The sequence below is a fragment of the Furipterus horrens genome, unplaced genomic scaffold (assembly GCF_987537825.1).
Source record: "Furipterus horrens unplaced genomic scaffold, mFurHor1.1.pri manual_scaffold_16, whole genome shotgun sequence".
Taxonomy (NCBI): Eukaryota; Metazoa; Chordata; class Mammalia; order Chiroptera; family Furipteridae; genus Furipterus; species Furipterus horrens.
Window position 1 is genome coordinate 12,335,336 of NW_028327186.1, and position 27,937 is coordinate 12,363,272.

The 27,937-nt window shown below is 56.1% G+C and overlaps 3 protein-coding genes and 1 long non-coding RNA gene across 4 annotated transcripts in view; 1 reads left to right on the forward strand and 3 right to left on the reverse strand.

Moving 5' to 3' along the window:
* Positions 1-10,724, reverse strand: part of LOC149992165 (uncharacterized) — a 31,836-nt gene extending 21,112 nt beyond the window's left edge. Inside the window, exons 1-2 of the long non-coding RNA XR_016508520.1 lie at positions 10,579-10,724; positions 5,984-6,145 (exon numbers count right to left, since the gene is read on the reverse strand). This is a non-coding gene — a long non-coding RNA (uncharacterized LOC149992165). The remainder of the gene's footprint in view (positions 1-5,983; positions 6,146-10,578) is intronic.
* TLNRD1 (talin rod domain containing 1) lies at positions 1,639-4,327 on the reverse strand. The gene has a single exon (XM_090263865.1). The coding sequence runs from the start codon at positions 2,915-2,917 to the stop codon at positions 1,829-1,831; it is 1,089 nt and encodes a 362-aa protein (XP_090119991.1). The 5' UTR covers positions 2,918-4,327; the 3' UTR covers positions 1,639-1,828.
* A 170-nt stretch (positions 10,725-10,894) lies between the features above and the next one.
* Positions 10,895-16,110, forward strand: MESD (mesoderm development LRP chaperone). The gene is made up of 3 exons (XM_090263867.1): positions 10,895-11,138; positions 13,540-13,772; positions 14,820-16,110. Exons 1-3 carry the CDS (start codon positions 10,932-10,934, stop codon positions 15,076-15,078), a joined length of 699 nt encoding a protein of 232 aa, XP_090119993.1. The 5' UTR covers positions 10,895-10,931; the 3' UTR covers positions 15,079-16,110.
* A 3,791-nt stretch (positions 16,111-19,901) lies between these two features.
* CEMIP (cell migration inducing hyaluronidase 1) overlaps positions 19,902-27,937 on the reverse strand; it is a 40,730-nt gene continuing 32,694 nt past the window's right edge. Inside the window, exons 22-28 of the mRNA XM_090263857.1 lie at positions 26,825-27,036; positions 25,894-26,079; positions 24,589-24,793; positions 24,294-24,380; positions 23,499-23,662; positions 21,628-21,728; positions 19,902-20,802 (exon numbers count right to left, since the gene is read on the reverse strand). Of these exons, the coding sequence (XP_090119983.1) occupies positions 20,675-20,802; positions 21,628-21,728; positions 23,499-23,662; positions 24,294-24,380; positions 24,589-24,793; positions 25,894-26,079; positions 26,825-27,036 (1,083 nt within the window). The 3' untranslated portion in view covers positions 19,902-20,674. The remainder of the gene's footprint in view (positions 20,803-21,627; positions 21,729-23,498; positions 23,663-24,293; positions 24,381-24,588; positions 24,794-25,893; positions 26,080-26,824; positions 27,037-27,937) is intronic.

Here is a 27,937-nt window from a genome sequence, read left to right on the forward strand (position 1 = left end):
TCACTACGTTCAGCAAAACTATACACCCTCCTCCCCATTTTTTTCTTAACATGTTTGCAGAAAGGAAAACTACCTTTAAATAACTCCCAATGTCCATTAACAAAGCATTCTTCACACATACAATCAACCAGGGCCTATCTTGCAACAGCTCAAGGTCACAAAAATAAGCCGCTTGCCTGCAATTATGCTGTGATTATAGGAAGTTCCTTGCCCTGGCTGGTTTGGCTCAGTGGATTGAGCGTCGGCCTGCGAGCTAAGTGTCACTGGTTCGATCTTCCAGTCAGGGCACATAAGAGAAGGAAAACTCTGACTCCAAAAAACCTCCGCTGCCTTGCGGCATACCTCTTCAGGGGAAAGGCTAAGGGAGTAAACCCCGACAGAAAATCCGGAGCCGGCGTCCCTAAGGCGGTTTGACGTTGTAGTCAACACCGGCAACTCCTGCGGCGCACCTGAAGCCAAGCTGTATTGACTCCGTCTTTCCCTTGGACCCTTCAGCTGCGAAGAGAGGGGGGGTCTGCTGCATGGGCGACAGCAGACCCTCCATATCACCCTGCCCAGGCTCTGTAGCTTCAGCTTCACTGGAGAGGACACTCCAGCGTTGATTCAACACGGGAGGAGACAGATACCGTGTCACTCCCGAGTCGGACTGCACAGCCATTCTCGGCGGTGCAGATAGACTCTTAAGAAGCTACACCATCGTCTCTCGAGACGGACGGCTGCCAACAACAAAATAGGAAGTTCCTAACGCTTTCCAGAATACCTGTCCCTCCATTAAACATCTAGAACCCTCTATGCTTTCTTCTCAAGTCACGAGCAACTGGATGCGGTTTGGACAGACCTGTCTACACAAGAGGCGCGTAGTCTCATTTGGCACGCGGTTGACTGTACGGGACTTTCACAGCTCTGAGCGCACATCCTCTCACCTGGGAGGGCTGGCGGACCCAGGGGGTTAATCTGCAAAAGACAGGCCGAGTACAAACCCTGCTTCCCCTCTTCCTGAATTCTAGGTTGCTCAAAGAAGCAACTCGAGGAAGAGGGAGAAAGGGTAGAGGATTGGGAACCCATCCCACTGCTACTGAAGGAAGCGCAGCTCCCACGGTGCCTTTCTACAGCTGACGCGCAGCATGCAACATCACAATTACTGAAACTCCACAATAAGCGCAAAAAGCCATCTGAGAAACATAACATTTTAATAGAGGAAATAAATACTCCAGTACATGCAAGGTAAAAACTTGACATTGGGGGGGGGGGAAGAAAATCACTCTATAGTGTAAATCAGAAAATAGAACACACACTCACAGTAGATTTCCCCCCGTTTGCAAATCACATGGCAAAGTCAGACTCTTTCCACACCAAGTATATGCCTCATCCATCTTAAAAAATAACAACATACAAAAAAAAAAAAAAAAAAGGTAGCTACATCCATGTCTACGGAGTGAAAACTGAGGTAACCTTTCTTTTAATCAGAAAAGACCAAAAATAAGAAATGAACCCATGACTTCCTTCCGGCCCAATTAATGAACAACGTTTGGGTGAGGAGTTCCTGAAGAGGAGCTGGGGTGGGGTGGGGTAACCCCAAGGAAGCGGGTTCCGCATCTCACGTCCCCAGGTCCCTACTCTGTGCGGGCCACAGGGCACGCCACATCGGAGCGCATCTCAATCGGGTGCACAGCCCTGCCTTCTGGAAGATCCTCTCGAGCATTTACCGTGGGGGGTGGGAGGGAGCTTCACCTATGATTTCTTTGGTATAAATGGAGAGGGGCAGACGATAAGTGTCTTCCTTTAGTCTGGGGGTGGAAGAAGGGGGTAGGGTGGGGGGAGGGGGTTGCTAATTCACAGAATTGGAATTCACTGGCGGTAAAGTCCTGGGCGAAGACCTCTCCCTTAAAGCCTGAGATAGCAGGGTGCAGCCTTCAGACACGGCGCAGGCCGAGTTCCTCAGCCTCTCCCTGTGGTCCGACATCTTGGCGCCCCCGTCGGGGTGCTGCGCCAGATCCCTGAGGCACTGGGTCAGGAGCACGCAGGCCGACACCACGCTCATGGCGCCACCGAGGATGGCGGTCTGCACCGCCTTGCCCTCGGAGCTCAGGGCCGCTGCGCGACCCAGGAACTGCGGCTCGGTGGCGAAGCCCACCAGCGCGCTCACCGCCTGCACCAGCGGCCCGCTGAAGAGTGCGCAGCGGCTTCGCGCCAGCTCACTGGGCGCCGCCTTGACCTCGCGCACGCAGGCCAGCAGCGCAGACGCGCTGGTGCTCATGCACTTGACGCCCAGCTTGAACTGCTCGCGCGCAAAGCGGTCCCGGGACTTGTCACTGGCCAGGGCGCACGCATCTGTCAGGAACTTGAGGTTTCGCGACAGGCCCTGCGACACCTCTAGGAGCAGCTGCGGAGTCATGTCGGCCAGCGGGGTGGCGCGCAGCATGGCGCAGCCCTGCTCCACCTCGTGGCGGCAGCGCGTCACACGGTAGCGGTCCACCAGCCCCGGCTGTGCGGGCTGGGCGCCTGGCGTGGCCACGGCCGCCAGGTAGGCCGCATGGGCGGAGCATTCCGTCAGTGACACCACCAGATCGCCCAGCTCCAGCAGGCTGTCTCCCGCCTCTCCGAAGCGGCCCATGTTGAGCTGACTCTGCACGTCGTGGGTGAGGATGGAGAGCCCCTTGGTGCGTGCGATGATGGTGTCCCGGCACTGCTCGAAGGACTCGGCGCCTGCCCCGGTGGAGGCGGGGCCCTCGAAGAGCACCGGCCTGGCCTCGCTTGACAGCAGCAGGAGGTCGGCCACCAGCTGCATCTTGCCCTTGCACTGGTCACACACGGACACCAGCCTCTTCCGCGGCTGCGAGCTGGTCCCGCCGACGGCGCTCGCAGGAGCCGGAGAAGCCGCCTCGCCAGTGGGCTTCCCAGCGCTGCCGCTAGCCATCGCGCCCGGGGGGCACTGGCATGCCGCTGGGGAGCCCGCTACCGCCGCCGCTGCCGCTGCCACTGCCGCCGCCCCCACGGCCGTCGCGACTCAGCTGGCCAGGACCGCGGTGCCTTCCCGGCACCATCATGCCATCAACCGCCTCGGGCGGAGGGCGCAGGGCGGAGGCGGCGCGGGGCGGGCCCGCGGGCCGGGGGACACAGGAGGCTCTTCGCGGCGTGGGGAGGCCTTCGGGGGGTCTTGCAGGAACCATGAACCGGGCACAGCAAACTCACAGTACGCGCTCCTCGTCGCCGGGCCGCCAGGAAAGTCCCTTCTGCCCGGTTGCCGCTGCCGCCTTTCTGGGCATGGCCCGGCCCCGCCGCCGGAGCGGGAGGGCGGGAGGGGAAGCTGGGAGTTGTCCTTCCTTCCTTCCTTTCTTTGAAATCAAAATCCCTTCCTCGGGGAGGAGCGCGCGCGGCGGCCCGGGCGGGCTCTGCTGTCAGCCTCCTCGGCTCCGCGGTGCACGTGGGCTTTGGGCGCCGGGACCCCGGCCGGCGGCACTTCCCCGCGACGGCGGCCGAGGCTGGCACTTGGGGACGCACGGCCGCCCCGGCGCATCTCCTGCCTCCGACTCCCGGGAAGCGGCCAGGCGGCGGCGGCGGCGGCAGCGGGGCCGAGGGTGTGGCCCGTGCTGGCGCGGCCGCGCGGAGTCAGTCGGGCGGGAGCTGCACGGATTGCGCACTGAGGCCGCCCGCCCGCGCCCGCCCGCCACGCCCGGCGGCCCTTCCCGCCTCGCGGCTCACAGTGCGCGGCCCGGCGCCCGGGCGGCACGCCCTCCAGCCCCGCGCGCCCCGCGGCCCGCAGCCGGGTGTCGGCGCGAGTCCATGCCCGGCGCCTCCTCGCCTCGGGCCCGCAGCGGCTCAGCTCTCCCGGGACCCCGGGCCCTGCGCATCGGACGCCGTGCGCGCGTGTCCCTGGAGGCCGGACCAACTCAGAAGGTACCCGCGGTGCTGCGGCCACCCGCCCGGGCCCCGGCTCCTGCCATTTTTGTCAACCTCCAACTTCCGAGCGAGCCGGAGAAACTGAAAGGAAGGGCGGGGGCCGAAAGGCAGAGGGAAACGCCGCCTCCTCCCGCTCTGCACCTCGGAGCGCGGCCGTGGGCGCGCCGCCCGCCCTCCCGCCGGGCCGCTGGAGGGTGTCCTGGTCCCGCCGGCCTCGCCCCCGCTCGCCGCCGCCGCCGCCCGGCCGCGGCCTCCCTGGAGCCTATAGAAATCTTTTGTGTGGCGTCACCGCCTTTCGTTTAAATCCCGCTTCCTCCTCTCGCCTTCCTCCGCCCCCTCGCCGCTGCCGGATGCTTGCGCGATGCGCTGCTCCTCCCCCGGGAAGCGGGCGACCGCGGGAGCACGCCACCGCCCACTCGGGACGCCAGGGCCGGGCCGCTGGTCCCGGGCCTCCCCGCGGTCCCCGGGGAGGGGGGACGGGATGGGGGCCACCCGAGCCAGGGCTCTGCGCGCGCGCCCGGGGAGTTGGGACGCAGTCACCCGCCGGCCTTACATAAGCGTTCAACCAGGCGGGGGCTCCACGCGTCCTCCCGCCCCGGGAGCAGGTCTCGAAGGTGACCTGTCCATGGACTAGCGGGAGGGCACTGGATACCATCTGCTAGTGACTTGCTGGGGCCCAGTGTTCGCGTTTGGCGGGACGTCGTCCGGTTTTCCAACCACTCCCCCTGCCCTTTGTGTGGGTGACCCTCTCCCACGGTGGGATCTGAGGGGCCGAGCGGGGGCGGAAGGCGCAGGGGACACGGAGTCCCGAGAGCGCAGCTGTGTGCTGGCCGCGCCCTCCCTTGAACTCAGGGTCCCTTACGCCGTTAGAGCGCGGGCTCCGAGCCCCGCTTCCTGGGGGCACCCCTCCCCAGCCATTTGTCCGTTGTGAGCTGGTGCAACTTTTCTCTCCAAGTCTCCGTTTTCCCGTCCTGAATCAGATACTCTGCACTGACTGCCTGCGTACTTGGCTGATAAATAGTAGCTGTCAGAATGAGCCTTGATGGGCACCGTTTGCCCTCCCATCTCCCATGACCTCCGACCACATAAGGGGTAAGAATCGTCGCAAAGCCTTTGGAGGGTGACATTGTTATGCCTTAAGTGCCTTCCCAAGGTCAGGAAGATGGCACGTGGCCGGGCAGGGAGCCCATCCCAACCTCTTTTCAAAAACCCAGACCTTCTTTTCCAGGAAATGGTTGAAGCACCTGGGCTTCCTCCCAGCCAAGTGCCCCACCTCGGTCCTGAAACAAGCCCTCTGGTGCCCTGCCGGCCGCAGGCTGGGTGTGGGCAGCCAACTGACATGTTTGTTCCTCTGTCCCTTCCTGGGACCTGGAGTCACCTTTTTCAGCCCGTTGTCATTGTTACTTATAACTAGGATGACTTTGCAGTTTATTGTCCAAACCGAAACACAGCGAGATGTGCTATTAATAAACTCACCAGGCCTGAGCATTACAAACCGGAATGGGTAGTCACCCTACTTATAACAGGAGGTCTGCTTAGCTATCTTCTAGAATCTGGATAAGCCCTCTCATTTTGCAAAACAAAGCTGATAAACGGGCAATTTTTGAAACAAGCAGCAATTCTATAGGGTTGATCCCTTTCATTTTTGTACGGGTATCCCAGGGTCCCATTTTCCTTTTCTTCTCTGTATGCAGCCTGTTTTGTTGTTGCTGGAGAGCCTGTACCCAGACAACGAGCTGCCCCATGGTATTCAATGACGTTTGGCTCAGCATTAAAAGTTGGATAGGATTGTTTTCTTGGTCCTCCCTGCTTCGTTTTTCAGATAGGGCAACTCCTAAACGGATCCTCCCTGGTACCATCTCTGCCTTCCTTTAGGTCACCTTTACTTTATGCCACTGGTCATTCACTCCACGATCCGGGCACCTACCATGTACTAAGCATGTAAGGAATATGAGGGCTTTACCCCTTCCAGAAAAAAGAGGGCAACAGAGTCACAGAGTCATGACAACAGGAATACCAATCTCACTATTGGGGTAGTGCGAGCATAGAGTAAAGAAACTATAGCAGAGACGATACTGCTTACCAAGTGGTCTGGTTGCAACTCAGGAGGGTCACGTGATCGATTCTGACAGAAGGAACTGGGCGGAAGTGATGCTTGGCCCCGAGGCGGTGAGAAGCAGTCTGTGACTCTCCTGTCTCTCTTCCCCTGCTGGAACTACTCCAGTCTGTGTTCTAGAGGCTGCGGCTAAAAGATGATGGCATGTCAGTAAGCCTGCGTGACCACGGGGCAGACCCTCTGTTGACCAGTGTTGGATGTAAAATGTGAGCAAAAGGCAAACTCAGTGACGAATGTTGCTGTACCATATTTTAGTTAATAGAGGAAGACTATGTCTGCCCTTAGAGTCACTGGAGTAAGGGCATTCTCTTTAGAAACAGCAGCCATTACCTCTTCTATCCCTCTTTCAAAATTATAATATGGACCAAAGGTACTGTGCAAACTATTTTTCATTAAAATGGAAAATGAGTGAGAGAGAATTGGATGGAGGATGGTGAATGGAGCAGACAAGAGGAAGCTGGGGCCATGCAGAAAAGAGCTTGGCCACTGGAGAATACATTCTCTGTCTGGCTCAAGGCCATCACTTAGTAGGGATTTAACAAACGAATGAACAAGATGCAAACAGAGCTAAATGAGGATTTGTGGAAGAACCAATGGGATAGTGGAACTGGCAAGTGGGGCAGGCAGGTGGGCAAACCCGCCTTCTCCTCCCTTGCCTATTCTAGACTCCTCTAAGCAGGTATAAGACAACAGTGTGAGCACCCTGATTTGTTTATTTTATTGTGGTAAAATGTTCATACCATAAAACTTGCCATCCTACGCATTTTGGTGAAGTTACCCATTCCGCGGTATTAAGTATCGAACATTCTCATTGCCGTGCGACCATCGCCAGCATCGAGCTCCTGCTTTCATCTGCCCACCTGAAGTTCTGTGCCCACTGAACAATCACTCCTCCTTCCCTTCTCCCCCGAGCCCTGGACACCACCGTTCTGCGTTCTGTCTCCACACACTTGACTGCTCTAGGTACCTGACAGAAGCAGGATCATACAGTTTGCGTGCTTTTGTGTCTGGCTTACTTGACTTCGAGTAATGTCTTCGAGATTCGTTGATATTGTAGCATGTGTCAGAATTTCCTTCCTTTTTAAGCATGAGTAACATTCCACTGTGTGTCTACACACTCTGGGTTTTGGTACCCAACTTTCACATGTGCTCCAGACTTAACCACCATGCTGTGTCTGGTCTTCAGCGCCACCTGATGTATCCTTTTTGGAACAATGTCCTTCTATTTTGTTTTGGTGCCCATAGATGGGCCAATTCAGTCTCAGTCAATCTTTCTTAACACACAGACAAACATCACCCTTTGTCATTTTGCTTTCAACACGGCCTTCTAAAGGATAGGGATTTATAGCTGGAAAATTTACACTTCCCCTGCCTTTTCACTGATGCACTCATCCCCACAGGTGATGAACAAGAGTCTGACATTCATGGAGCCATGGTTCATCAGGGAGCAGGGTCACTGTGTGACAGATCACTCCTTGCCCAGCACGTCCTCTTGCTCTCTGGTGTGTTGTGTTCCCATACAGTAAGAACTTGTGGGCAGGATCTCATCCATCAGCCCCATATCCTCCCCATCCCCACCCCCTAACCACCCTCCCTCCCCTCTGTGCTATCTCTGTTCACATGAAACTTAGTGGGTGGGGGAGGCCTGCGTGCAGGACCAGCTATCCCATGGCAGGCACCCCTGAGCATTCAGGTCCCCAAATCTGGGAGATCTAGAATTTTCTCCAATCTGGTTAACTAGAGAGCGGTGAATGGAGGTAAAGTTTGCTTTCACATGTAAATTCTCCACCACGTTTCCTTATTGGTTAATGAGCTTTGGATGTATTTTTCATTTTGAAGACTCCTATAAGGGAGAAAATTTTCAAGGCAATTGCAATATTCCAGATAATTTGAATTAAGTGTATTATTCTGAGAATTTCAGTTGAAATTAGACTTTTTTCTTTTATCTTGGTGGAGAGAACAGTATCAATCAACATTTTTGGATACACCAGTGTGTTTATGTGCCTATCCCCCTTTTAATATACAACTGACTTGAAATACCACTACTTAGGGTTTCCTCTTATTTAAAATAGGGATATAATTATCATGATATTATCCCTTCAGGTCCTGACCTCCTGTAATCTCTGTGTTGTTTATCTCTGCTAGCCGGCAAGTGCTTTAGGGCAGGGACCTTGTTACCTTAACCTTTCCATCTGTGTCTCACCTGGTTCTTGGTTGAGAGTAGACCCTTACTAAATAAGTTCACAAAGAGTTGAACTGAATCAAGTTCCAAATGCCAAAATAGTGAAAATGCAATCAACCCAGATGTTTTCACATCAGTGGGTTATAAAATGAATTTCTTCTTTAGATGAAAGTTACTAGCCCTGGAATTTTTTTATATAATCCCAACAATTTCTATAAAATACTAAGTGACTTTTTGCTGTATAACTAGATACAGTGGCCCAGGATTCCCAGCACTTCTGCACCTTCACTTGGCAGCTGGGAAAATGAATGAACAGGGTGACCTCTCCCAGCAGAGCACATGATCGAGCACAGCTGTGCATGTTTTTTAGCATGACTGCACCAGGACAGGGCTCTGAGCCACTGGGTGGAGCAATACGCCCTAGGGAGAAAGCTTATGAAATTTCCCCTATGATTTCAAAAAAGAAAAGAAAAATTCTCTTTTTCTTATGAGTTGTTTCTACTCGGTGTCAGTAGAAAATGTCACAGCATGTATACCTACAGATGCATGCGTGGCTATGTACAGTATCAGCCTCCACTACTGGGAAGGAATTTAAACTGCAATGATCCTCGACAGAAGGTGAGGCAAACGTTGTTAGCTGGTTGCCTTGTCAACACCCACTTCCTCTCTCCCCTTGGTAACAGAATCCCAATTTTATTCGGGTGACAACGAATCCAGCTAGAAGAGCTTCCCAGCCTACCTTGCAGAGCTAGGTTCTAGCCAACGAGATGTGGATAGGGACATGGGGAACGTCTGAGCAGGCTGCCTAACTGAAGCTGACCCCACTGACAGTTCTGTTCCTTTTGGCCTGCCTTCCCTCTTCCTCCAGATGAAAGGCAGCTTGATGGCTGGAGCTCTGGCAGCCATTTTGGAACTTGTGGTGACCTTGAGGACAGAGCAGGATGATAAACAGACTGGGTGCCAGCTGACTGAAGCGCCACAATACTAGCTCTAGATGCTTAGTTTCCAGCTGCTTCTGTGAAAGAAAAATCGAGCAATAACAAAGACCTCTTTCTTGTCTAAAACGCTTTAAAAAAATTTTTTTTAGTTTTGTTATATCCAACCTATTATTAATTCTGTCCAAGCCAGGGGCTGCCATAACGAAGGATCACAGATCAGGTTGCTGAAGCAATAACCATTTATTTTCTCACTGTTCTGGAGGGTAGAAGTTCCAGATCAAGGTATGGGCAGGGCTGGTTTCTTCTCCGACCTTTCTCTTCGGCTTGTGGAAGACGGCCGACTTCTCCCTCTGTCTCCACGTCTCTCCCCTCCTCCCGCACGTGACAATGGCCAGCTTTTCTCTTCTTACAGAGACGCCCACCCTAGCACCCTTGTTGTAACTGAATTACCTCTTTAAAGACCCGATCTCCAGCGCAGTCACATTCTGAGGTACTGGGGGTTAGGGCTTCAACATGCAAACTTTGGAGGGATGCGGTTCAGACCGTAACACAGGCCCAAAGAAAAGAGGTTTATCGTGGCTTTCTGTCGTTGTCCTCGTTATAGTACAAACACTGGTAATAAACGTCCGTCAGCAGTGCAGTCGGAAAATAAACCATCGGTGGATTAACAGCAAACCGTGCATGAACACAGCCTCTCAGTCTGAAGGAGAGAAGCGTCACCTCATACTGTTGAGTGGGAAACCGTGCCGGAGCCCACACGCTCACCAGTCTGCGCAGGGCGCTGCCATCAACCCATATAAATGCAAAAAAGAAAAAGACCCCTAGAGCCCCTTCGGTGTTTTAAGTGTGCACAAAAATGTGCCCAGTATGTGATGGACTGACCCCTGGTGGGTCCGGATGAAAATCTGGAAAACTCGACTTCCCTATCACCTCTGGCAAAGAGTCTTTTTGAAGACACAACAATGGAATGATTCAGCCTTGAAAAGGATGAGTCAGGCAGAGCCTACGGCTTCGGTTAACCTCAGAAGAAACACTGAAGATATTCTTTAAATAAAAAGTAACTTTTTTTTTTTTTAAAGAAAAAAAGGTTGTTTTTTTTTAGTTCAAGGGATGACAGGAGTATCTCCACGCTGATGGAACGAGATCCCCTCAAAGTAATGTGTTTGGTTTTTCACGCGTTTTCGAGTCTGACAGGAATATCTGAAAGCCGGGGACTGAATTGTCTAAAAGTAAAAAATTCTGAGTTTTTGCGAGAGGCTGAGCCGACAGGAAGACTGAAGGGGTGGGACTGAAGCCCCTCGACTGAGCAGCAAAGCGGGGCCCCGATGTCAAGTTGCCTCAAAAGTTCTGAGAAACTTCTCCACACACATCGCGGCAGGCCCACGGGAGGCGCCTGACTCCGCGCACCGGGCTTTCCTGGAGCTGAGGCAGCGCCAACTCACCTCACAGGCGAGACGCTGAGGAGCGTTCCCGGAGGCCCTGAGGGAGCTTTCGGCCCCAGCCCTCAGGCAGCAGAGGAAAAGGTCGTCGTCCCTCTGGCGGAGAAGGAGCAGGAGCGCAGGCGGGCCCCGCCCCTCCGCCCCGCGAGCCTCCGCTGGACCAGGGGAGGAGCCTCGGGGCGGGACAAAATGGCGGAGGGGCGGGGCTTCCGGAGCGGACGGGGCGGGGCCTGGTAGGCCAGCGCGCCCCTGGGGGTGGGGCTAAGAGAGGGCGTGGCCGGGGGCGTGCTCAGGACCCCGTCCGGGGGCGGGACCCGTGGCTCGCGCAGCCGCCGTGTAGCGGCGGCGCGGCGAAGATGGTGGCCTCCAGCTGGGTCCGCGCGGCCGTGGTCCTGCTCTACGCCTCTGATCTGCTGCTGCTGCTGCTACCGCCCGGGGCCCGCACGGACGAGAGCCCGGCCGGTAAGCCCGGCGAGGCTGCCCCGCCTGCCCCGAAGAAGAAGAAGAAGGATATTCGCGATTACAATGATGCGGACATGGCGCGTCTTCTGGAGCAGTGGGAGGTCCGCGGCGCGCGCGCACCCTGGGGCTTTGCTCCGTCTCGGCCCCGCTCCCCCGACCTCCCTCCCTCCCGCCCGCTCCGGGTCACTGCGTTCCGGCCACCGCTGAGCCTCCCCTCGCCCTGTCACCCCGACCCGGGCCTCCAGCCCAGCGCCCCCGTCCACCTTCTCTGGGGGCCTCCACTCAGGGCCAGCCCCCCGCGTGGAGCCTCAGTTTACTCCCAGTGCCCTGGTCGCCGCCCCTGCCTTGCTCCCGTGGTCACTGAGCCCCCCAAACGGCAAGGAGAACTTCGAAGGGGGTGAGTGGGTGGTGAGGGCCGCGGTCAGGGTTTCTGTTCGTGGGGTTCAGCTCAGGCCTGTAGTTCGCCCCGTCTTCCACGTCAGTGGGATTTCAGACCTCCCGCTCAGGTACATTTCCCCGCTGAGAGTTTTGTAATTCCGGGGGGGTGGCCGCCCCGGTAATCGAAGACTAGTCGCTCTCCAGGAACATCACCTTGTTTCATTTAAAGAAGCAATGACTTTTTTGTGTAAGACTAAGCTTTCTGAATGTGCTGGAGTGTGTAATTACAGGGAGCTTTTTGGATAAAGTTCACTAGCCAAGAACACGTTGCTGCCTTTTTCCCTTCCAGAGGTGCTTGTGTTGTCCTGGTTAGCGTAGAGACAAAAACTAGGATTCTATTTCTTGTGTAACCTTGGGCAGGGCAGGACTCCTCTTGAGTCCTCAGGTTCCTTATCTCTGAATTTTTTTTTTTTAATTATTTTTAGAGAGAGGGGAAGGAAGGGAGAAAGAGACGAAGAGAAACATCAGTGTGTGGTTGCCTCTTGCATGCCCCCAACTGGGGACCTGGCCTGCAACCCAGGCCTGTGCCCTGACTGGGAATCGAACCAAGGACCTTTCAGTTCCCAGGCTGGCAATCAGTCCACTGAGCCACCCCAGCCAGGGCTCCAAGATGAATGAAATGCTTTCCAACAATGGATGTTTCATTATTTTGTGGTTATCTCTCTCTGAGTGCTAGTGGCGTTCAGACATGAGTTTATAATACCGTCTGATGCACTTGACTGGCAGAAAGCAGGCTGAGTTTGCATGTTAATCTGCAGCTGATAGGAAGACTGGGGTGTTGAGGAGGGTGTGAAGACCACTAACAAGGAGAGAGCTCCAAGGGGCGCGTCCTTCCCCATTTACTGTCTCCCTTGCGGTCTCTTTCTGAACTCCAGCAAGTGAGGGTTTTGATCTGCCAGAGTGAGAACACCGTCTCATGAGGAAATCCTACCCCGGAACGACTCAGAGCCTGAGCTGTACGGTATGGGTGCTGCAGAGATGAACAGGGGCCAACCGTTGGTAACAGTAGATAACAATACAAGTAACTGCAACACAAGGTAGGAATTGCTGAGGGCTATAAAAAGAAAGTGCTGTGGGACACTGCGGGGTTACTACACTGTGAGGGAGGTACTTATCCCTGTTTTCTAGGTGATGACATCGAGGCCCAGAGAGGTGAAGTAACTTGCCCAAGGTAGCATAGCAAGTTACTTTCTAATTCAGTCAGTTTAAAGTCTGTTCTTTCAACCATTGTATTACACAGCCACACACAGTGGTGAACAGATGTGCAGGTGGAAGGTAATGAAGAGGACCTGGATTGAGCTAGAGGCAGCAGGAGTGGAGAGGAAGGGAGAAATGTAAGCTGTGCTCTTAACAGGACTTGGTAGTGGCGGCTGATTGTGTGCCCACAAGGTGACAGACGGCATAGTGCAGTGGAAGGACAGGGGTTTTGACCCCAGCTCTACCCCTTGGTACTGTGATCTTCATTTTCCTCTCCATAGAGCCAGGGAATATCCCACTTTGCAGAGTGGGTGCAGACTAAATGACATGGTGGTGCAGACGCTACAAATGTGACCGCCTTTCCCTGGTGTCAGTGATTTTTTTTTCCTGTGGGAGCGCGTATCCATCTCTGTGGGCGCATTTTTGTAGGAAACAGTCCATTCTCCCCGGCAGAGCCCCGTAAGTCCACCCCGGTCCTCTTTCCCTGAGTCCGTGTAACGTCCTGAGCTTTGTTGTATGTGTGAGTGTGTGCTCTTCCTTGCTGTACAGCGTTACACTGTCTCACCACAGCAGAGTGTGGCTGCTTGCACGTCTTCTCATGTTGAGCAGAGTCTTTGGGAGTGAAAAGCCTGCAGAAACCCACCCCAAGGGGGCTCTCCGTGTTTGGCGACCTGGAGTGGGGGGCAGTGAGTACTGCCTGAAACTCAGACCTCACTTGAAAGCCAAGGAGAGGCAGAGAGGTGCTGGGGCGTCTCTCGTGGTCTCACGCAGGTCATCGACCCGCGCCCGATGTCCTGTGCCGCTGTTCTCACCTCTGCCAGTTGCGAAGCACATTTCTGATGTTTGACGCTTTCCCCCTCCCAACAGAAAGATGACGACATAGAAGAAGGGGACCTTCCGGAGCACAAAAGGCCCTCAGCGCCCGTCGACTTCTCAAAGATAGACCCGGGCAAGCCGGAGAGCATCCTGAAACTGACGAAGAAAGGGAAGACCCTCATGATGTTCGTCACGGTGTCGGGAAGCCCCACGGAGAAGGAGACCGAGGAAATCACCAGCCTCTGGCAGGGCAGCCTTTTCAACGCCAACTACGATGTCCAGAGGTAAAGCACCCCCGCCCTGCTGAGCACAGCGTGGGCTTTGAAGGGCCGTCGTTACTGGTCAGGGCCAGTAAGTTGTTGCTGTTTTTAAGTTACTTCTTGCTCATGAAGTTTGTATCTTTCACTGATTTTATCTGGGAAAAACGTGTCTAGCCTAGGGTGGCTGCTCCCTTTAGCAGCTTCCGCTTACTGGAGGGTGCTCCTCTGCGTAGCTGCGTGCACGTGCAAGCCTGGACCAGACTGCTAACAGACAGCTAATGTAACGTAAGGTAAAGAGGTCTGTTTCTCACCGCTCGGTAGGATCCTGACACAATTTTAAGGGATTTCTTTTTTCCTCCTCAATAATAGTTCTAAAATTTACATGTCTTAGTTTAGGAAGTATAAAAGCAGTGAGACGAAATGAAGGAATACCGAGTGTCAGGGATGGCAGGGAGCTCTCATCAGCTTAACAGACACTTAGGGGAACAGATCAGCTACCACTGATCCTGGTGCAGCCCCTCAGGAACAGAAGCGTCCTGCCCACTGGGAACGCTGGTGCTCCACCCAGACCACACTCTGTCCTCTTTGCTCCTGGGGACCTCGGGCATATTGAGTGTGGGCGCCCTTGGTCTGCCGGCTGTTAACATCCGGGACCAGGATTTCTGTCCAGGAGCCCGGTGTCTTCTCAGGACCCGGCGGAAAGCAGTGGTTTTCAGCCTTTATCAGCAGAGCCTTCTGTCCAAAGAAACCTTAACTGGGCACCTCAGAATGTGAAACAGACTCACAGGGCAGCCTGCTTCCTGCCTCCCCATTAGTGGCCTTGGGAGCTCGTCTTTATCCTGTCTCTTGAGGGGCACCACCTACCCCACACGGGACTCAGGCTCTGCTTCTGTTTGGACCCGAGCTGAGGGGTTAACTAGTTTAGCCAGCAGGATTTTCCGACACATTTCAGAAGCTCCTGGGCCTCGACAGCCCATGTAGAATCTGAGAGGGAGGGTCCTTCCTGGCTAAGTGCTGCAGAAACAATGACCCTCAACTGGCGTGTGCTGACCCATCGCATCTCCCCATCAGGTTCATCGTGGGCTCAGACCGCGCCATCTTCATGCTGCGTGATGGCAGCTACGCCTGGGAGATCAAGGACTTTTTGGTCAGTCAGGACAGGTGTGCTGATGTCACTTTGGAGGGGCAGGTGTATCCTGGCAGAGGCGGCGGAGGCAGAGAGAAGAACAAAACAAAGCAAGAGAAGGGCAAGAAGAAGAAGGAGGGCGCACCGAAACCTCAGGCTTCGCGGGAAGACAACCGAGCCGGGAATAAACGGGAAGACCTGTAACGGGGCAGCCGTGGCTGCTCGGGAGTGCGCAGGACAGAGCTCAGCGGGGCTCGTGGGGGCGGGGTGTTGCGTGGGAGCCCACACACTGGACAGAATTCCAGTTTCTTCTAGAGAGGGTCTGCCACCTGGCCAGTGTGTGGTCAGAGTAAGAATTACTGTTGAAAAGGCTTCAAGGAAAGAGACAGATTTTGCTTAACATGGAACACTGCCAAGTTCAGGATTACTGTAAAATCACGTGGAAACCTTGCTGTTGCTTCTTCCCACTTACATCTGGGGGAGTCACTGACTGCTCTGTCACACCCTGCCCCACCTCCCAACCCCGCCCCCGCCGATGCCTCTGCTCTGAGCGCATGCCCTGTGGCGTCCACGCGTTTTATTTTCTATTATTGGAAGGCTACGAGGTTCTATTGAGACCAATGTTAAGACATCATTTAATTGAACAGGCTCCTCACGCCACAAAAGCCCCCCTTTCATTGCTGTGAAGTTAAACCCTGCCATGAAGGCACTGCTCAGAGCCCATGTATTTCAGTACACGGTCTGGGCACCAGGATGTGGAGATCCCACATCTGCAAAAATGCAGAGAACGAAGTAATGTGACTTGGAGCTCCTACATATTTCCTTTGAATTTCTTGCCCTCAAATTCTTAGCAGTTAAAGAGAGCTCTTGGTACCTGTCAGGTGTCAGGCAGTCTGTGAAGTTCAGGGGTCCTGTTCTGTGTCCTTATTTAGGAAACAGTAATGCTGGTGCTGAGGTTCGTGTGTCCCATGTAAGGCAGCAGTTTTATTATAAGATGGACATGGGGACTGGGCAGAGCCCCTGGCAGAGGGTGGCAGAAGGCGTGATCACTGCATTTATCTGTAAACATGTCTGATTAAGTGCCTGACTTGTGGGGCCTCTGTATGGCACTCCCGTGATGCCCTCCTAGCTAATGTCTGATTTCGCTGTTCATGTGGGAACCTACTCTGGCTAAGAGTTACAGAATTTATTTACAGGCGTCATTTTTAAGAACTAAAATTGTTTGTAAAAACCTTTCATTGTGGTTTCAACAAAATAGCACACGTGCATAGTTAGAAAATGCCACTGGTAAAGGACACGAGCGGACGGTCCGTGCCTGACCACCACTGCCACTCTTGTCCCAGCAGGTGCTGCCGTTCATGTTTCCAAAAACATGCATGTCTACCAGCGTGTAGTGGTGTGTGCGTGTGTGTGTGTCGGCCTCGCAGCCCCTCTTTTCCCACCCAGTCCTGTGCTCGAGGTGGGATGTTGGCCCTGCCGTCCCCCCAGCCCCCAGACCACCCCGCTACAGAGGTAAAGAGCTCACCCTGGCTACATTTCCTGAGCCACTGCAGGAAGAGGTGGGTGGCTTTTGTTTCTCACATAGTTTGAGCCCACAGGATGGGCTGGAGCCGCTGTGGCCACAGTGGCCCATCCAGAGACGTGGGGAGACAGCAGGTCCTGGTGGTGAGGTCTAAGCCAGCGGCTTTCAGCCTTTTTCACCTCGTGGCACATAGACTAATGACTAAAATTCTGCAGCACACCAAAAATATGTATTTGTTGCTGATCTGACCAAAAAAAAAAAAAAATTGGTATAATTTTGCTTCATTCATACCAGATGGTTATTGCTGTGTTGACTAGTCATTTTTTTTTCTTTGACAGTCTAAGAGAAAACAGGTCAGTGCCCCTGAGTAATTAGGTATTATTGCATGTTCTAAACATTCTTGTGGTGTGCCGCAGAGGAACGGTCCATGCAAAGGCCCTGTGGTAGAAGAAGCAGCGAAGGGATTGCAGGAAGGCCCATGAGGAGGACTGGGCTGGAGAGGAGAGACCACGTACAGAGAGAGATGACCAGGCAGCCCCGGATGTGTGGGCCCCTGGCCTCCAGCCTTCAAGGCACCCCAGTGTGCAGACTCATGAACAAGAGAGACATCATACTCAAGGGAGGTAGGGGAATCCACCCACAGACATGTCAACTTAGTTTTTTTGCACGTTGGTTTTTGTATCAGTTCGCCTGACATTTGCATAGCATCTTGGGACTATGCACTGTCAAAGGAAAACTCTGACCCAATCCCGTCCCTCACCCTCACGCCCTCGGGTCTGATGGCCTTGCTGACATTTTCGGTTCCTCTCCCGGTTTCCTTTACCCTGGAGAAGCTTTTTATCTTTGTCAGACCAACTCAGCATGTGTGAGTCACTAGCCAAGGTGAGGGAGTCCTCGTCTTCCTCCAGTCCCCCCGTTCTTGTCCCGCACTGTTACCACAGGCTGACAAGACGGGTATTGCAGCCTCACTTCTGCTTTTTCATCAGTTGCCTGGGGTTTTCCTCATTCCCAACTTCAGCCGTTTTCCTAGAAAAAGTCTTCATGTTGATGTTCAGGAATCATTTTTTATATCCTAGAACATTTTCAGTTGTGATTCACTTTTTTTTTCTTCTTCCTTTTGGAACGATTTATCTTCTATTCAGTTATTCTTGGTTTTGTGTTGGTATTTGGGGCACCAGTTTTTTAACTCTGAAATGAGTTTTATTTTTTAAAGTTTTGTTGTTTTTGACCTCGCTGAGGTTTTTGGAGCTTGCACACACCTCCTGTGCTCCGGCTCCTGTGGGTCTGCACGTGCCCTGCCCTGAGGTGTGGGCAGGCCCAGGGTGCAGGAGAGCCAGCCAGCGGCAGGCACACGCCCTGATCACAGGACCTGCACTCACCTCCTTCACAAGACCCCTGTCAAGTGGGGTACAACTGTTCTCTCCACCTTGCAGTCCAGAAAACCAAGGCTCAGCTGGGGAAGCGCCTGGTCAAACCCTGTAAAATGGCCATTATCGTCTCCCCAGAGACGTCACCTACAATGGCGGGATGTGTCCACGAGGGGGCAGCAGAGACCGCCCTGCCTCTGGCCTCACCACCTGCTGCTACACCCAGCCTTGGGGAGAATCTCTCAGCTGCTGTTTGAAGTGACAGGTCGCTCCAGCTGCGCTTGCCCAGTACCTGAGAACACGCAGACACCTCTTCCTGAGTTCCGCCTTGATCTGTGTGCACTGGCCTCCCCCACTGTCGCAGCAAACCCAGGGCGCAGGCCCTCCATGATGCCCACACAAGGAAACCGAGGCTCAGAGCAGGGGAGCCTTTGCCCCAAGGTCACGTGGCTGGGACCTGACACTGGTATGCCACTGCTGCTCCCTAGCTGTGACCTTGGGCAAGGGGTTTAGCCCTTAGGAGCTGTTCATTCATCTAAAACAGACCAACACCACCACAGTAACAGTTAACAGCACGGACTGTTTGCTCGGCGCGTTGCATGCGTTCATTCACTCAACCCTCACAACTTCCGAGGTGGGACTCATTAGTGCCCACCAGCGCAGGGGAGGTGCTCAGGTCACGTGCCCAAGACACACCGCTCGTAAGGTCAGGGCTGGGCTGTCCGACCTGAGGCACTGCCAACAGGTCAGCCTCGTGGGGATACGGAGGGCAAGTGAAACAGTGCACACAGGGCTGCCCACGCTGCTCAGCAGATGCTGAAGGCCACGCGCCTCCTTTAATGCCAGCTGTAAGCAGGGGGACAGGCCTGGTCACCTCTGCCCTCCCCCACCTGCACCGGAAGGGTCCTTGGAAGTGAGAGGCAGACCCACAGGACATTTGTTCAACCTTAGGTTTCTTAGCTATGAAACCCACCTTAAAAGAAGACAGACAGGGTGGCATCCTTTGCACGTTTACTACGGGGCAGCAAGGTTTTTCACAGCAGAGCCGCGTGCTCTGGTGCAAGCGAAGGCTCTGGGACACTCTCAAGCCCTCATGGGACTCCCCCAACGCGACATTTAAGACAGTTCTTCACTTCTCTGACAAGGACTTCTCCAAGTGCATATAGAATAAATAAATAGAAAATACATCTTTGTTCATGGTGACGCCTACAAGAAATGTTTACATACAAAACACACTATACAGCTAATTCCCGAAAAAGGACCAGCTATTTCGGCAACAGGAAAAAGACAAGCAGTTCAGAGGCGCGCTGTTCTCCCTACAAGCCTAACTCATTTCCACGCTCACGCACAGAAAGGGCCGGGCAGTTTCCTAAGCAGTAGGAACGTTGCCGCTACCGAGAGCGCGCCTGGACGTGGGCCCCTGGCGAACGGCGTGGGGAAGGTTCTGCGGGACGTATGTACAGCTCTGAGGATCCTCAAATAGACGCTTTCTGAAACGCACTGAACCGCAGTCAACACTCCTGGCCACCTGAAGTGGGCGCGTCCCAAGTGGTTCACAGTGTGAGATCCTTGCCCGAAAAGAGTCTGAGAAACTCAACACCGACAAGAAGAACATGAGGTCACAGTCACTCACCTCCCCCTCTCCACTACTCTGCCTGCAACAGGCCCTTCCTGGGACCAGGGCCTGGGATGCTGCCGGGTCCTGCTGTCACCTCCTCACAGCGGACGACCTGTTGGTGGGAAACCCTCTCTGGCAGTTGGCGCAACCTAAGGGATGGACGCGCTGACCAAGTCTCGTGGGTGCAGCCGGGCCCCCTCTGAGGAAAAAGTGTGTGGTTGGGGAAGGACCTGGCACGTCACCCGAGTATAAACCACAGGTAGTTTTCCCTCCTCAAGGAGCTCTCTCGGCTCTCCCAGTGGCCGGGGAGGCTCAGAGGCACTGGCAGCACCTGCAGAGCTGCGGAACCAGTAGCACCAATGGACTTGCCGCAGCTGATGCACCTGTGCGCAGGCTGGCAGGTAGTTAGCACAAAGTGGGGGCTGCCTGTCATTCCTGTGAGCCCGCTGCCTCTTCCTACAGGAAGCCTTCCTGACTCACGCAAGCAGGTAAGATCTTCCCCTCTGAACTGGCATGGTCCCCACTTTATGCTCTCGGGCTTCTCTGCCCGGCATCCAAGGGCACCTGCACCCGACTGCTGGTCCTGAAAGACCGCGAGCCCCTCTCCCAGGTGTCGCCCTGCCACCCTGCAGGCCCAGCACCCAGCGCACGGGTGCTTTTCGTCCATTCATGGACTCCAGGCAACGTGTGAAGCCACAGGCTTCCGGAATCTCTGAATTGAAAGGGTTTTTTAAAGTCACTCAGTCTTATCTCAGCCTGGGACCAGGATTTCCTGACAGGTTGAAGCCCCCTACCACCCAAAGACACAGGCCTTGCCCCTCCACCAAGGACAGCCAGTTCTGACCCCTCAGCTCTGTGAACGTCCCGCAGCTGCCCCGGGATGGCTGGTTCTCGCTTACGGGACAGAGTTCTGTGAGACCAGGGCTCTTTCTGCCACATCTGCCCCTCAGTGTGTGTTCTGGGGAGCACGGGAGTCTGCGAGGGACCCAGCACCCCAGGGCGACCCAGGTTCCCTCGTGTGGTCCCTGCATCCCCACTGAAGAGGCACAGGTGGGAGAGAAGCACCCAGGAGACCACAGGAAGGACAAGGTCTCCAGCACTGCTGGGGCTGCAGGCAGACACGTGAGTGGGGGCCGGTGGGGGCACCGGGGGTCGCAGGGTCCTTCCCTGGGCATCTCCCCGCACACACGGCCTTCCTGGACGGGGGCTGTGGGGACCAGCCACCCTACCCTGGTCTGCTGCCAAGAGTCCACCATCACAGTCCCAGGGGGCGGCCCTGGGTGGCGGCCATCCTCACAGCCTCTTCTTCCTCACCACGGGGATGGGCACGACCTGGAAGATTTTGGCCTTGTGGTCCTCAGTGTCCAGAGTCACCCAGGTGGGCCGGAAGCTGCCTTTGAAGCCAACGAATGCCATTTTCTCTGAAAAGCAGAATGAGTCCCGTGAGCAGGAACCCCAAGAGAGGATGGCTCTCTGCCGCCACCACCCCGCGCCGCATCCCCTGTGCCCAGCCACCGGCACTGCCTGACGATCGCTTGTGCGGGGGGCACAGGGTCTCAGCCAAGCCTCCCAGCCACCTGCACAGGTGGCCCATGACCTCCAGAAGTCCCTGCCCCTCTGAGGCCCCAGTAGCTTTGATGCTCTTTGTAGTCAGAGTGGTGCGGCAGCCAAGAGTCCTGCCTCTGGGTTAGAAAGGTTGGGACCCACGTTGCTTGGTTGTCTGTGCTCAGTGTCCCCACCTCATGTGGATGCACCGGCACCTGCTCCACCGGATGAAGGAAGCCTGAGACCACCGCTCAGCTGCAGCGCCTTGTGGCCGCAGCGGACATCCTCGCTGCTACCTGGGCAGGGTCTCCGTCCCCCTCAGCCCCCAGGGCCCTGTGAGCACGGAGTGTGAGCGGTGGCAGGCATGCGGACGTCTGTCCCGGCCGTCTCCCCACTCGCCGCAGAGGAGCCGCGGGACCCGGGCAGCCAGAGCGGCCAGCAGCAGCGGGAGAGGTCAGACCAGACCCCTTTTCTGCTGATATTTTTGTTGGAAAAAAGGCCCACCTGCTGAGTCACTGGATGAACAACTCTAGCAACTTCCTTCAGTGTGTGGTCACATGTGGAGGGAAGTGTGTAGGTGGCACCTCGCCCTGCACTCCGGGGACCACCCGCCGGGAGGGGACAAGCTCTGCTCAGCGGGGGTGGCAGCTGCCTGCACGCTGGGCCCCTGAGCGCTTGCAAGCCCGGCCCAGACCCCTCACCTTTCACCTTGAGCCCCTTGTCTGCCCCGAGCTTCTCCAGCACGCGGGTCCACGGGCCCCAGGAGGCGTATCTTCCCTTCGATACCATGAGAACTATGGAGCTGAGCGAGAAGGGCCAATCAGAGCACGCGAGCGCAGCATGGAGCAAGGGCGGCATCTCCCACGGGCTGCGCTGCACACCCCTCCTGCACACCTGGCTGCAGCTGGCACCTGCGACGCTCCAGGGCTGCACGCTGTCCCCAGAGAGGATGCAGCAGGGACCAGAGTGCACCCTGGGGTGGCACTGCACCAGGGCCAGGCCCACCTCCTAATGGAAGTGTCCCCATTGCTCTGTGGACCGGACCAGTGGGAATGTGGGGGCGGAGACAGCCTGCAGGCCACGTGCTCAGGGAGTCAGCCTGGCACGGGCCTGTCCCGCCCTCTCTGCACAGGTAAGACAGCAGGACTGCTGGTTTGCAAATTGGAAAACTGAGGCAAGTGGTTGCTCTGTATCTGAGAGGACCTGAGCGGGGAGGGTTGTCTGGGTCGGGGCAGAGGCCTGGCGCAGAGGGTGGTCCAGCCTGCGGGTCCCAACCTGTAGGTCCCGCTGGGAAGCATGGGGTCTCCACTGACCCGCCTTGGTGTGCTCAGGCCCAAGTGCTGTGAAAACAGCCTCTGTGGGGGCCAGACGGGGGAAGTGAATGCCTCCCCCAGGAATAGCAACAGGGCGGAAGCCCAGTGGGGCCTCCAGCTGACGTCTCAAAGGAACCCCATTAACCACAGACCACAGGCCAGACTGGAAAATCTGTATGGGTCCCTGGAACCAGTTGCTACCCCGCTCCACCCCCTCTCCCCTGTCCCACCAGGAGCAGAAAGAAAGTTCTTAGCACGCAGGAGGCCATGCGCAGTCCAGGCAGATGGGGAGGAAAGCCCGGGACGCGTGGCCGTCAGAGCGGAAGCATCACAGACACACCCTCCATGTCGGCTGTGGGCTCTGTCCCCAGGAGGCTGTGTCCCCACAGCTCCAGTTCACAGGGAGAGCTCAGGTCCCTCTGGCTGGGCTGAGCCTTCCCCCTCGGGGGCTCCCTGGAGGGTCATACCCTCTGAACAGGGCACAGGGTTAGCTCACGGCAGTGGACGTGGGGACAGGGCCTCTCACAGGCCACAGCCCCGGCGGCGGGCCCTGCAGCCATCGGGTGGCAGAGGCAGTTCTGAGAGGTCACCCCTGACGTTCAGGTGTGAGCACGGCCCGCCTCTGCCCCTGGGGCCCTGGGGCCGTGGTGGCCGTGGGTGGGATGGTAAGGTTGGCACGGGGAAGGCCTGGGTGGAGGACACACACAGGGAGCTGCCAGGAGCCACGGGGGGAGGGGGGTGCTGACAGATTTGGCTGCAAACGCGACAAAAGGAGAGCCAGACGTGATGCTGTGACCCTGCTCTACCCGCCAGGACAGCAACGACCTCGTCAAGGCAGGGGAACCGGGAAATTTGGCTCAGTTGGGGGATTTAAAAAGCCGAGAATCCAGTTCCGCAGGAGACCACTAGGTGGCGACTCCCAAGTAGCCATGGGGGAAGTGTGTCGCTTTGAGTAGAGAGATCTGGGCTGGAGACACTCAGAAGCCACTGGCATTTGGATCCTATTAAAAGTGTGGGAGGGGATGAGATCATGCCGGGAGACTGTCATGGTGGAGGGGGGTGCGGGCCAGGGCAGGCTTCCCATTTCTAACCGGGTAGCCGGTTGCCTGGCCTGACCTACATTCACGAGGCCCTGGCTCTGGCAGGAGGCTCCCAAACCAGGACCCATGATCCGTGGGCTGGCCATGGAGACTCCCTCAGCTTTCCCAGCCTGCAGGGCAATGAGGGCCTCAGGGACAGGGAGGGGGCCCCGGACTCACTTGTCAGGGATGGCCGCCACGTAACTGAAGAGCTGCCATGGAATGCCCTGCAGAATGGTGCTCCTGAAGCTCACATGGCTCAGCACGCGCCCCTGCCGGCCGTCAATCACCACCACCTGGACGCCATCCTCCACGCTGGTGCTGGCGTACCTCCTGCCATCCACCTGCAGACCAAAGCCACGAGGGGTGTGAGGCGGGGCTCCGAGGGAGCAAGGCCCACAGGTTCCCTGACCGGCGTCCCGCACCGATCCAGGACACAGAGGCTGTCTATGCTGCTGCTCAAAGCAAAAAGGCCACTTAACCCCCTTAACTCAGTTCCTGGCAGCCTTCTGGTGTGGGCTGAAGACTGTCACCCTCTCCAATCCCCCCCCCAAAAAAAGAGATCTGTCCACCTGGAACCTGCGAAAGGACCTGATCTGGAATAGGGTCTTTGCAGATGTAATTAAGGATCTGGAGATGAGGTCAGGCTCAATTGAGAATGAGCCCTAAATCCAATGACTGGCATCCCCATAAGAGAGGCAGGGGACTCGCGAGGCTCAGACACACGGGGAGAAGACATGGGAAGACACGGGCAGAGGCTGGAGGGGCATCAAGGACCACTGGCAGCTGTTACCGGCCTGGGACGGCCGCCCCTCCCAAAGGAGCCACCCTGCCAACACCTAACTTGGGACTTCTGGCCTCTGGCACCAAGAGGATAAATTCCCATGGTTTCAAGCCACCTGTGTGTGACAGCAGCCGAAGCAGACCACCACCTGTGGCGAGCACACCAGCCCCCTGCAGGCACCAGCCCCTTACTTCAATATAAGCAAGGTCATTCAGGAGGTGGAAGAAACGCTGCCTGAAACTTTCCATCTTCACCTCCAAGAAGTGGTCCTTTGTCTTCTGCAAAACAAACCAACCCCAGCTGGCTGTCAGGTCTGAGGACTCAAGTGCACAGCCTGGGAGTGGTCCTGTCCCTCAGCTCCCCTGCCCCCGCCCCAGTCACAGGAAGCATGCTGGGGAGCGGAGCAGGTGTCCCACGAAGACAAGATACTGGTGGGGTCTGGGCCCCAGGGAAGGCAAAGGGGTGGGCTCTCCGCCTGCCACTCACCAGTTGAGCACCAACCAGCTTCCGGGGCATCGGCACATCCACCACCGCCCTCTCGGCGAACCGTGGGTACGCTGTGGCCGTGCAGTCACTGGTGCCCGCGTTCTTGGGGATCAGAGCTTTAATCTTGATTCTCTCACAGCCCTTCACGGAGCAGAAGGCAAACTTCTCCCTCTCGTTCTGGGCCATCAGCTTCAGGAACAGCAGCCTGTGAGCGGAGCAGAGGGGTGTTGGCTGTGGCCTTGAGACCCCCCCCCAGGCCGGCGCGCTGGTGCCCCCGGACAGGACACTGATTTATAAGGGAGCAACACCTCTGGCCGACCCCCACCCCCCGTGCAGAACACAGCCAGACCCACTCTGCTGGTCGGTAGCCTTGAAAAACGGGGCTGCTTTCAAGCATGGAACGTATTTGAACCCCCTCACTTCCAGCCTATTGACTTTTTATCAACCCCCAGTTGGAGGGACTTGGTTAACAAGTGTCCTAGCCAATAGCCGGAGACAAGGGAGCCACTGAAGGCAGGCGCTCTGAGCCCGAGTAAGAAATGGCTGCAAATTTATAAGGGACACAGGTAATTAAAAACAGCCCCAAGATTTCAAAAAGCCCCAGAGTTTGGGCTTCTGCACAGGAGACAAATATCCTGTCAGGCAGTTAGTAGTCCCTGCGCGTGTGAATTAAAGCACAGCGTAACCAGAGCCCAGGAGTTGCACCTGCGTGGGCGATGAGTCTGTGACAGAGGAAGAACACACACAATGGCGTGGAGACAGACACTCTGTGCACGGTGTTGGGAGCGCTGGACAGGCACGTGCAAAAGAACGTGGCTAGACCACCAGCGTCGCCATGCACAAGAATAAGCCCATGGTGAGTTAAGGACTTACATGTAAGGCCTGAAACCATAAAACTAGAAGAAAACGTTGCTCTCGTAACAAAAAAAGAGAGCACATGCCAGCCACCTGCATATCCTTGACCTCGTGAGGGCCAAGGATGGAAGATGGTCCTAAAGTGACCCTTCCCTCACTCCCCAGAGGGCTGGCGGTTGCAGTGTCATCGCCAGGGAGACGTGCCCGCTTCCTGACGATGTTAGACTATGGGGGAGGGGAACAGACAGCTCCCTTCTCCCCTCCCCCTTACGTCCCCGTTGACATAAGCACAGATGTTTGTCTTACAAAGCTTAGCAGCTTGGAAAACGTCCTTGGTGGATGGGCCCATCAGCCTCAGAATGGAAGTGCCCGGGCAAGGATCCTACACTAACCGGCTCTCCCTGCGGGGAGGTTCTGGGATTCCTGGATAGGCCGCGCGGGGTTCCTCACCCTGACGCCTCATCCCAGTAATATTGGCTGTGTCCAGGAAAGCTCTGCTCCACTTTGTCCATCTGCAGGGTCCTCACGAAGGTGCCCGTCTTGGATGTCTGCTTCAGCAGGCGGTTGTGGACGTCCGAGAGGATGGAAAAGCTGGTGCCTCGCGGGTAGCACAGCCCCACGCGGATCCAGTCACCCCTGGAAACCAAGACAGGGCCAGCTTATAGGCAAGGCCATTCCGGCCGCCCTACCTCTGGGCACGCCTGGGAGACAGATCCAAGAGTCCCCTCCAGGGGCACCTCCCCTTCCGCAGTGGGGTTTGGAAGAACACTTGCTATTGGTAACGACTGAGTGGCCAAGTGTTCGGGAGAAAGGAGGGCCATTGAGGGGGGTGTCTCTGGTGTCTACATGGGAGCTCCCTACAGGACACGGGCCAGGAAAAGGCAGTCAGCTGGACGCCAGTTCAGACTGGAGGGCCCGGTTGGACCCTGCCTGGGGAGCCTGAATGTGGAGACATGTCATGTCTCCCGGTGTCACTTTCCATGTCTGATCAATGTCCGCCTCACAGGAATACCGTGCATAGAAAACACTCGACTGGCGGTACAGGACGGGGCAAAAGTAGGTTTGCGGTCCATTATCAGAATGGAAAATAACGCAATAATGAGCAGAGAATAATGCAAGAGGGAACGGTTTCGCATACTCACAACCGTAACCCTACTTTCACCCAGCCCTGAACAGGAAGCCCTACCCGGACGCCCTCAGCTCAGCCCTCAGCTCAACCCTGCCCGAGGTCGCCCACACCCACGGCGGGGCCCAGCCAGGCCTGGTCGGAGCTGTGGGTGACATCAGCTGCGTCCTCTGCGGGGGGGACGCGCTGGCCTGAGGTTCAGGGAGGGGCCGGTCTGGGACTCTGCGGTCACTGTCGCCGCCACCCGGGGCTCACTTGTTGAAGTTGATGAGCCAGATGGCGAGCTCAGCGGGGGCCGTGTGGTCCCAGTGGATGGTGTAGCCCTTGTGCAGCGTGATGACCGGCTGGTACTGCTGGTAGTGGGTGCTCCTGGCCAGGGCCCCCTCCAGGTAGAGCGGGTGGCCAGGGGCGTCATTCTTGATGATCTTCATCCGCACGTTACTGGTCTTGTAGGCCTGGATGTACATCTTTTAAAACCCAAAAAGGAAGCAGACGGCGGGGCAGTTAGAAGGGGTGATTCCAGGGGTGCCTGGTTAACATCTGAGGACAGGCCGCACTTGCAAAGGCACATTCCCTCCACAGACACAGAGCAGAGCAAGGCCAAATAAGGGGCCTCTCCCTGCGCTGGCGGGTGCGGCCTGCGCCACACGGAGCCGCCCAGCCCACGCTCTGTGCCTCTTCCGATGTGCCGTGCTGGGGACACACCAGCAGGGAGGCAGGAGCAGTCTGCTTACAGTCAGACGGCAAATTCTGCAAAAACGGGAGGAAGGGAGGGGGACTGTTCACAGCTCTGCCACAAGTGCAGCTCCCCTCCCGCGGGCTGTCGTTATTTTAATCAGACATAAATTTCAGAACGAAAGCTGTGTAACGTATTTTCCGATTCAACACAACTTTTACTTTGTCGGAAACTGTCGTCCACACTGAGTGGGCAATGGGTACAAAATGCGTCGTGGATTTCAGACGTCGCACAGCAAAAACAGTAACGTCCAGCGTCCTGTTCGTGATTCTTACAGTGACGACGTGGTGAGGGAAATAAAATGTATCACTGAGATTAATTTCACCCACTTCCCCTCTCTCATGCAGCTCCGAGAACACCTAAGATCATACGTGGGGCCTGCGTTATGCTTCTGGAGGACAGGGCTGGTGAAGCAGTGTCCATGCCATATCAGAAGCACCCCCAATCTCATGAGGAGGTTCAACTGTTACCCCAGTTTTACAGATGAGGAAACGGAGGCTCCAGGAGTTTGAGTAACTCGCCCCAGTTGCGCGGTTAGAAGGAGCTGCAGCCTGACCTGGACCCACACGCTGGGCCTCGGGCGCTCTGTTTGTCAACATTGCCCTTACAAAGTGTCTCCACTTCGGGTTTCT